The sequence below is a fragment of the Amphibalanus amphitrite genome, unplaced genomic scaffold (genome assembly GCF_019059575.1).
Source record: "Amphibalanus amphitrite isolate SeventyFive unplaced genomic scaffold, NRLGWU_Aamphi_draft 001424F_arrow, whole genome shotgun sequence".
Taxonomy (NCBI): Eukaryota; Metazoa; Arthropoda; class Thecostraca; order Balanomorpha; family Balanidae; genus Amphibalanus; species Amphibalanus amphitrite.
In genome coordinates, this window is record NW_024882917.1 from 163,552 (window position 1) to 174,161 (window position 10,610).

The 10,610-nt window shown below is 47.2% G+C and overlaps 1 protein-coding gene across 1 annotated transcript; it reads right to left on the minus strand.

Moving 5' to 3' along the window:
• Positions 1–871: 871 nt before the first annotated feature.
• LOC122372955 lies at positions 872–7,994 on the minus strand. Its single transcript, XM_043350643.1, has 2 exons — positions 7,855–7,994; positions 872–1,793 (listed from the first exon to the last, which is right to left on the minus strand). The coding sequence occupies exons 1-2, from the start codon at positions 7,948–7,950 to the stop codon at positions 1,554–1,556; spliced, it is 336 nt and encodes a 111-aa protein (XP_043206578.1). The 5' UTR covers positions 7,951–7,994; the 3' UTR covers positions 872–1,553.
• Between the last annotated feature and the right edge of the window lie 2,616 nt (positions 7,995–10,610).

Sequence of the window (10,610 nt, forward strand, 5' to 3'; positions counted from 1 at the left end):
TTTATATTGCCTAAAATATATCCGAAAACATTTCTCTCGAGGTTTTTCGCACAACTTTTCTCCGAGCCATGCAATTTCCCGTGATAAAAACACGAGCAAAGTGATGCAGGCGCTTTCACTCCATTCTTTCTTAGGTTTGCCAGACTGTAGTGTGCAAGACACACAAGCACCCTGTGGCTTGGGACTTGTGTACGTGTAGTTCATGAAGCGCAAACCACACCGACTGATGCGAAATGCTGCTATCGGCGCAGCCCACAATTCTAGTTGCTTGAAACTGACAGGTCATTGACGTAAAAACAGCGAGGGAGTACGAACAATAACATTCCGTCGTATTTCAAATGCACTTTATTGAGCCTCAGTTTGTGACATATGAAATAATAGGCACGAGGTCGTGTTGTTTACCTCTTCTCAAAGGACAGAAGTCACTGGAGTTTTCGTACTACGGTCTGCACCAGACTGAAAATAGTACCTGTATAGTGTATGATAACCAAACACACAATCATGTCTTTTCAGTTGCATATACATAATAGCTCTTTTTGGGGAAAGTGTGTTATCGTGCATAGTGTTAGTTTGACTTCGCATGTCAGTGGGGGTCCACCTTGTTGGTGAGTACTTGAATAAAAAATAAAAATAAAGAAGTTTGACCCGTACACTGCGTTCTGCAATGACCATGTAACTTGAGTATAAAATACACAGAATTGCGCAGTTAAATGGTCTATGGATATAAATCAGTCAAAAATTTGAAAGCTGGACATTTACAGAGCATGTCTCGATCTCACCAACACAGGGATAAATGTCATGGCAGGCGAAACAGGAGAGGTACGACAAAACAGAGACGGAGGAGAGAAAACTGCGTAAAAACTGCAATAGATGCATTGCACAACACATTTATTTTTTCACAAAGTTTACAAAAATGTTCAGTTCAAGACCATCAAAATCATATCGAATATCAGTTAGGTAATAATTCACTCTTTCAGACAAATGCATTGGTGGGAAAGATTTGTACCATATTTGGATACGAGTAAGCTTTCGTCCAATGTAAGTATCAGAGCCATTCCCACAGCATTATGGAGAAAGTTCTGCCAGACACTCAATGAAAACTTCATGTGGTGGCATTTACTTCTGAACGAAACATATCACCACAAAAAAAAAATACAACAAAGCAGAAACACTTTTTAGCTACCTCACGATAGACATTAATCCGCTAACACAAACTACGTAATCACGATTGAAAACGACCGTATTACACGAGTCATATCGTGCTTAAATGACATAAATCCGTCATACTGGCAATATCAAGAACAATCACTCACACACATACACTACCTGCAAGAGTAACTGCAGGCGCACATGCCTATTTCACGTTTTATTCAGCTAGCTATTGGACGGGAACACGCTTATTCGGTCGGCGATTTGAGACGTACATTTCGTGACGGTCAAACATAAATTTCGGCCGATTCGACGTTGGCTGCCCCCGGGCCCCTCACCTAGTGAGGACCTTATCTACTCCCCCCCCTCACACACATACACAGACACACATAAACACAGGCCCCTCACGAGTGTGGTGAAGAGTCGGCAGTCAGGGCGGCCTGAACCAAAACCTGGCGCACGGCGCTCTGCACGGTCCGAACAGCGCCCGCAGCGCCACCTTCCGTCAGCGGCACGTACTTGTAGTTTGTAGTAGGATTGATAGTTAGCGCCACCTCCGGGAGGGCTAGAATTGCTGCGTTTTCCTCCAAAAGGGCCACCCGACGAAGGTAACCCCTGGCGAGGCGTCTGATTACCGACAGATTCTGTGAAATACGGGAACAAAAGAGTGAAAAACGCTGCCACACAGACTTTGAGAAATTGTATGTTACTTATCTCAGGTTTTTAAGAAATACATGACGGACTGAAGTAAATGATCCTGCACTGTTGAAAAATGATCCGTCTTGCTATCGTTTACATAAAGTCGTGATAGCGTAAAACTTCGAAGCTCTTTAATGTCAAGATTCTAATAAAGTAAAGAGCATGATACACACAAAAATTATAAAATACCCAACGATTATCATAATCACGGCACCACCACGACATTCTTATAAAGTCCGTCTTTAGCCAGCCCTCTCCCCTCACAAACACACAGGTACTACACCTTTTTGCGTTGTTCGATGGCCAATCGTCATAACCATTTCGGCATCAGTTTGGACAAGCGTCATTCAGGATAACCCATCGGCGATGTGCATCACTGTTTGACGGTCGGCAAAACAGGCTGGACTCCATTTAACCATTCTGCATAACTCTTTGTCATTGAGCACAATGTTCGTCATAGGCAAAACACTTTGTCAGATTGTCATAATGCTTCGACATTTCACAAAATGGTTAGTCGATGTGCAAAATTCATCGGTACTGTGCGTAAACAATGACTGTTTATTTAAAACTTTCGTCAATGATCAAAATGTCAATGATGTAGTGCTTTTCTAGCCATATTCAATGTTTAACGTTAATCACGCATTCAGGGATGAGGCTTATGACAGTTCCAGCGCAATTTGCAACCAATTAACCATTGAATTCCGAAAAAGGCAGTTATACCATAGCTACGAGGAGACTGCCGGCGCCATACCGAGTAGGCATGTAGATTCTTGAGCGTCGGGCTCCTAAACGCTTCGATACAAACCACGAAGTCGGCCGTCATTATCGCGTCACTGCCCGTGCGATGTCATGGGACAACGCCTCGGGCGGCCGCGCCGGTCGGACTCGCGAGGGAATGGCTGACAAATGGCGAGCCGGGCCCGGTCGGACGGGCACCTTGGTGTTTGGGACGGGGCCAGGGCTGGAAAAAGTGATTCGGTGGTTGTCGTCCAAAGGAAAACGGGCTTATTTGGTTGTCAACTCAAGATGTCCAGCCCGCGCCCCGCTGAGGGTCCTTGATTTCCACGCCCTGCTCGGGAGGGGGGGGGGTCAAACAACCCCGCCCTTTTAACTCGGATCCTGGGTCACGTAGTGACAAGCTGTAAACGGCATTCGAAAGAACGTCCAAAATAAGGGCGAAAATATGACATTCGTTTTATAGGCTAAGTCAAAGGTCAGGTCACCGGAGTCATGAAAGATATTGCCTTTCAATATTTTTTTTTTTTTAACACCGGCGCATAACTCGGGAACCAATTATATAGAGCTGTACAGCACCGCGGAAAAGATTAGACAGCCTTTTTGACCCTTTCGGTGACCCTTCAACGGTGCCACTGGTCGACTTCCACTCACCTTTGAACAAAACGTGCTCAAGTTGGTACACTTCAGTCGTGCAGACGCCACGTACCCTGCGTGCGAATATATTATAATTCCGCTCCTTTTTGATAGCGCAGGGCGCTCAGCCGTCAGGCTCAACTGTCCGACGATCCGTGTTCTTCGACCTCTGAAGTCCTGCAAGTGCAGAGCCACCATATCCTCGTGGGCATGACATGGCGTGCCCTCCCCTCGGCCTCACCAAAACATTACCGGCACTGACACGGTCCACTCAAGATGTCCCGCCGCGGACCTACCCCCAGGCGCCACCGGGGGGGGGGGGGTTTTGACGTCACAAAAGGAGCCCCGGCGGATTAGAGGGGACGCTAACTGGCCGCCGGCCGGGGGCGCACTGTAGGCCGGCAGCCTGAAAAAGCGCTAGAAATTCCCCCAAACTGACTGTCCGCAATATGAACAAAATAGGTATCATTTAATCCCAAATTGATCGAAGAATACGATTCCGATGCTCGTTTTGCCCTAAGGTCAAAATTGAGGCCGTCAGTTGTCATCAAACACAAGACAATTTAGACTCTCTATAGGCCACCACATTTACCGATTTTAATGATGAACTTTAGTGGTAATTTATTAGTTGACCAATCGTCGTTTTGAACGAAATTTCCTGTCAGACTAGTTCAGGGCACTGTTGTTCACTGTGCCAACATCATTCTGACATATTGCATCGCTTTTCTGCAAGATAAGCTAGCTGTTTGCAAGCAGCTGCAAGACGTAATTTAAAATCATATCCAATTTTTTAATTAGACTTTTATAAAAACGTTATTTCGAGCGGCTAAAAATGAACATTCCATACTAGCCTCTGATTACTCATCTTTTGTTCCATATAGGTGCTTTGCTGCTTTTCCCTGCTACTTTTCGAGATATGCGCCAGTAAACCACATGATGTAGGGGCAATTGTCACCTCGCCGCTCTACTGAAGGCCCGGCGCTCTTTAAAACGCTGGAAGTTGTGAAAAACAAACGCTTATAATCTAAATGAAATATATGTCCCTGAGCTCAGAATTGATCAACGCACACAATGCTGTCAACATTTCTGGGCCAAACTAAAAAACTCAGTCATTATTAACCCCTAAACACAAGTCAGTGATAATCAACAACAACTTGCTCTTTAGTTAGACTTTTTGAGAAATGTTATTTCGAGCCGTTAAAAATGGCCATGCCATACAAACCACCAATCATCTTTCTGTCATGCCCTACTCGCAATTTTTGCTAATGCCTGCTACTCTTCGAGGTCACGTGACTTCACCATTAAAAGTGAATGGGGAAATAAGGAAACTGTTGTTTTTGCGCATGGAATGATTTCAAACTATCTCAAGCACACGGAATCGTGATTTCGTGCACTCCTTGCAAGATCTGATGCTTTACTTTTGCATTTTTGACCTTCCGTGACGTCATTTATGACGTCACACCGGTCATAGGAGCATGGGTGGAGAACCTACCCCGGCCACCCCGGCCGTGGCCGGGGTAACTTTCAGCCAACCCCGGCGCGGCCGGGGTAACTTTTTCACCCTTATAAATCCTAAAACCTGTCTCCAACCGAGAAAAAGCTGAGTGCTGCCTACAAAAGTGTCTCTCTTCACATTTATCTACCTCTTAAAGTTTTTGAAGATCTATTTATTTTGATTTTGGGACTTCTGGGCAAATATTTTATCGCTGAGCCCGATAAGTTTGATCAACGTGCAAAATAAAACGATATTCAGGGGTCGTTATCGTAAGATCACCTTACAATAATATCACAAAAGAAAACAGGTCTAGGGTAATATCAGTGAGACAAAATGGGTAGCATCGAAGATCTGCGGGGCTTAAGGCTCCCCCAACTTAACCGGCGCCAGGACGGCGGCGCTATCGAAAACGTTGAGGCGGGAGGTAGAGTAGACGTTATACGCCTTTTAAACTCGGCTGCTGGGTTGCGTGGCGGGGAGTGGCAACGCCGTTTTAAAGAGTGCTAAACATAAAAAGAGAAATTTCGTCATATTTTAGGCCAGCACAAAAGTAAAATCACCACAGGACATTAAAAGTCAAATTTTCCCTTTTATAGCGCGCTTTGACAACTTTTCTTCCAGCTTGTGATTTAGAGGACCTAGAGGCTAGAACACTGCAAACAAAACATTTGATAGCTCTTTTAGGACTTGCTCGCGAGTAACATTTCAGGTGAACATGAAAATTAATCGCTTGTCTTCAAGAGGGTCACAACTCAAATTTAACATTTTTGTGTGGAAAAAGAAAGTTTCGTCTTTCTAGGAAATACCCAAGCTCTGCAAATGACATGAACGCAGACTTTTAAAGCATGGTTATCTAGCAAATTCGACCTGATGTCCTGACCCTAGGTGACCTGGGAGCGAAATTCAGAACCGCTATGGGAAACTGATTTATTATAACCTTAACTGAATTTCACACAAATGCTTGCTGCGGTTTCACCTACACACGTAAAAGCAACTGGGGACTAAGGCTAGAAACGTCCCCGGCCCCCAACACTATCGTGATTCGTGAAAGTTGAGACGAGTTCACTTGATGTGACCTGTTGGCCTGATTTGAATGAGCTGAATTAGGATAAAACGTTCATCCTTGAGCAAATACAACATCCATTAGCCCGGTTTCAATGGACACCTGTGATCCGGATCAGCAAAAGTGGATTAGCTAATCGATTAAAATTAGCCAGTACATGAAAATTTGAATAAGGGATTAACTGATTACCATAGCCTAATCCACTTTGAATTATAACCTGTAACGAAGAGTTCGAGAAATATTATACGATTTAAATTTACTGATCCGGATCACGAGTGCCCATGGAAACGTGGTCATTATTTCATTCAACGGAGAATGGGTTTGTTGATAACCGTTTACAAATACTATTTGAGCATGTCGTCTTTCCCATGAATATCAGTCGCCGGTCGGGGTAACTTTTTCAAACATTCTCCACCCATGCATAGGAGTTTCTCGTCAATAACTCATGATCAAATTGAGCCAGCGACTCGGGAAAGCCACCAATGGACTCGGGAAGACCTCCCGAATCGAATGATATGCGATACGACCTCCTTCGATTAAGTTCGTGGCCTGGTGGGCTCTGAACTGACCTTGACTCGAGGTCAATACCTTAAGTTGACCTCACCCGAACAAAAAGTATACCATTCGACGCGCCTGAGCCAGGCGAACACGATGGTGCCAAAATCGCTGCTCTACGGCCATTTTTTGCGAAATTATTTGCCAAAAACCAAACCCTACCTTGGGCTTTTTGACTTCACCTCAGAGGTTACCGGTTGACCTGGGACCTTAAAATCGGGTATCAATCGTTCCGCCTTGAAACGGCGCACACGCTTGTTTTTTTCCGCGAGGCTCTAGCTCCATTAGGGGCGAAACGGCAAAAAGGGGTCTTACCAACCCTCCCCCCTCGGCCGGCCGAGGGGGTGGGGGGTCCGACAATAGGTCCGGCGAGGGTTAAGCAGCCCCACTTCGTTTTTAGCATGTTTGCTTGTCACTGAGATCAACAACTCAATCACAAATAATTTCTAGCACTTTTCCGGACCCCCGGCCCAGTGTGGGGCGGCGCTGAAGGGTGCGGGCAGGGGCCGGCCGAGTCCTGGAATGTACTAGATTTGCCAGACACGTGTTGCCAGCGGACAACCACGGCGACCACTTGGTATGCCATTGGTCGTCTTTATGAGGGTCGCCGATCGGCCGTCCGAACGATGGTCGAACGACGCAGTATATACTAAATAGCTACGGGGAGTTGGAATATGTCTGTAGCTACCAGGAAATTTTCCACTGGGATGCCGCCACGTACGGGAGGTAACGGACTCGAGAACTGCGAGTCGATGTGATGGGGAGGGACAGAGAATAGTTTGCGTGGGCAGAGGTGATTGGGTTGCATGGGCAGAGGCGGATGGAATGTGCGCTTCTAACCGCACTAAGCGGAAGGAGTTAATCAGTTCAGGCGCTGCGCGTGGTGGCCATGAGATAGTCTTCTGGGTTGTCGTCGACAACGACAAAACGATACAATTTTTCACCCCTGGACGGGGCTGACTTATCCAGCCTGTTGCCTGTTCCTTGGTGTTTGAGGCGGGGTTAACTTATCCAGCCTGTTGCTCTGTTGCCTGCCCATTTTTCAATCAGCCGATAACATGTCAGCTACGTCCATCTACATTGTACCTATGGCGCTCATGAACGCTACCGATTTTTATGTGGATCAATGGTCTACGAGTTTCGCCACCTATGCCTCGCACTGCACTGTATAAACGCGGTCATATTTATACTTCTCTGTAAAGGGGCGATCTGTTTTTAGTTTTGACGAAATGTTATGAGGAATGCCGAAATTAGCACGGGGATGTTTTGGTGAACGACGAAGGGATATCAACGAATGACGAAGCATTTATCCAAATCGTCAAAGGTTTTGCCGGAACTCAATCAGTTATGGCGAATAGCGAAGGTAATACCAACTGACGAACTGTGGAGTGGGATCAGCATTCCGTTTTGCCCATATGCTGAAGGTTTTGCCGGAATGCCTCTCACTGGCGCCACCTATGTGCTGATCGGACGAATGGGTTTTGCTGATTGGCCATCGAACAACGCAAAAAGGTGTACTAACCTGTCTGAGTTTCTTTCTGTTGTTGTAGCGCTGCCAGCCGGCGGCGATGCGTCTGGCAGCACATCGTCTCCGAAAACTCAGCACCACGTCCTCCATTTCAATCTCACGACGACGCTGGCAGAGAAAACAGACAGACAGTGGTGATAAACAGCACAGTGCCTAACGAGAAACCAGGCACATGGTTCCACTGACGCTGGCGGACAGGGGAAGCAGTCAGGCACTGGTGATAAAAAGTGTCTAACGAGAAAACAGCCACATGGTGGGCATAACAGCAGAGTTCGTGGACTGAGGTGGGCAGTTGCTTAACGACACGGAGTCTACAGACGAGACAGGCTGGTTCCACGGTGCATGGTGTACCAGAAAACACGAGAAAGAGAGACAGTCAGTGGGTAAGAAAAGGAAAAAGGGGAAAGATAGAAGAGGGAGCGGAAAGCACGAAAGAAAAAGGTGATAAATGTGAAGAAATATTGAAAAGGAGAGAGAGGGGGAGAGAGAGAGAGAGAGAGAGAGAGAGAGAGAGAGAGAGAGAGAGAGAGAGAGAGAGAGAGAGAGAGAGAGAGAGAGAGAGAGAGAGAGAGAGAGAGAGACAGAGACAGAGACAGAGACAGAGACAGAGACAGAGACAGAGACAGAGACAGAGACAGAGACAGAGACAGAGACAGAGACAGAGACAGAGACAGAGACAGAGACAGAGACAGAGACAGAGACAGAGACAGAGACAGAGACAGAGACAGAGACAGAGACAGAGACAGAGACAGAGACAGAGACAGAGACAGAGACAGAGACAGAGACAGAGACAGAGACAGAGAGAGAGAGAGAGAGAGAGAGAGAGAGAGAGAGAGAGAGAGAGAGAGAGAGAGAGAGAGAGAGAGAGAGAGAGTGTGTGTGTGTCCCCGTGTGATACAGACACCTGAGGTCGCCTCCTGATCCTGGAATTTCTCTGCGTCTGAGAGTCACAGACCACGTGACCGCGCGGCGCGCCTTTTCACTGACATTTCCCGCGCGAAATGTCTCCGAGCGAGGCGGATGTAATGTTTGGGGTCTCACGGAGGTTTATGTAGCGGTGATGGGCTGACCGCCTCTTTAGGGAGAGGTGGTAACGGTAGGAGAGAGTAGGGTGGGGATTTGGAGAGGTATCAATGTCAGGGTGAGAGTGCCCAGTTGTTTGATGAGGTCCGAGACGATATATGGTTATTTTTGTTATGGATGTTAGTTGTTAAATCTAGCCTTTAAGGCTAATTCTCCTTGCAATGGTGACAAAACTAAATGAGTAAATATGCGTGCATCAAATATCGCTGTTCAATTTTTTTTTGTCCCATACCTATTGAATTGTCCATGTGAAACATAGTGGAACAGGTATGCAGGAGTGCCCTTCCATGCCCATGTGACCTGACTACGTTAAGTACCATAGAACTTCATTCAAGGAGGGCAATTCAAGCACATTAGGTCACATCACTCCCCGCTCTTTTTTCTAGCTATGGACAGCCCGCCACCACAGGTATTAGTAAAAAGGTTACCCCTGGGGACCCAGCAGACAGATAGCCATGGCTAGTGACGTCCGCTGAGTACCCAGGGCTGACAATGGTTAGGTAGGATAAGGACAAAAAGAGACGAAATATGAAAAAGCAAACAATGTATGCATAAACAAAACTAAAGAAAAAACGACAAAAAACGACATTTGAAATACGCTTGTTCAATGGGCATTACAGGAACCAAATTCTTCCATATCTAGCGAGTGGAAATGATGGAAGAACCCTACCCCTGCCTTTGCCACCTCCCCCCCCCCCTCCCCCATATAACGTCGTCCACCACAGCCAGCCTCGGTCAGCCGTTCTGTCCTCTCTTTAGCTCGTTAGTCGGTATCGAACCCACAAACGACCGACAGACCAACCGACCGGGCTGGCTGGGCAGATCGAGCTGAATGTCACGCTGTGTGGGGGAGGGGGGGGGGAGGACGGTGTATAAAGAACAGGTGATGATGGGAATGGGGAAGGGTTGGGAACGGATAGTGTATAGAAGGAGAATGGTGATGAGGGGGAGGGAAGGGGTGGGGTAGGGTAGGGTAGGGAGTGGGGATGGGGATGGACAGTGGGTGGGACAGAGATATTAGCAGAACGACTGGCGATGGAACGAGGAGTCACCAAGTAGGCATCATCGTTAGGAAAGGCGGGACACTGACGCATCGACCCTACATGCGCTATTTACAACAATAACAAAAAAAAAAAAAAACGCCACTGAGAAAGCATGCGCTGAAAACTTGATCAATAAAACAGGAAATAAAAGCAGCTTTTAAGTTTAATTTTTATAAATCCTGGACATCTAAAACGAAAAGCACGCCTAAATTTACCTGCAGCAGAAGCCGTCCCACAGATGCCAAAACCACGCCTTATCACAAGTTCCTACAGACCACTACCCACCGTCCATCGCCTCACCTATCGTAACCCCCGAATTAACCCCCACTGGCGCGCCAATTAACCCTGAAAATAGCGCGCCTCTCGCGCCGTGCCAGGCGGCACCGGCGCGCCACTAAAAGCGCGCGCCCGATGCGCGCGTTATCGACAGGAGTTTGGCGCGCTTTATGGGCGCGGGAGTGGCGGTGCCGGGCGGTGGCCAGCTCCGAGGCCCAATATACCGCCAAGCTCCAAGGCCCGATATACCGCCAGCTCGACTGGACGAGAGTCGCTGGAGTAATTAGATCGGGAGTAGTGTGTTGTTGAAGGATCAGCGGGGAGGGGGAGTGGGATTAGGGGGAGGGA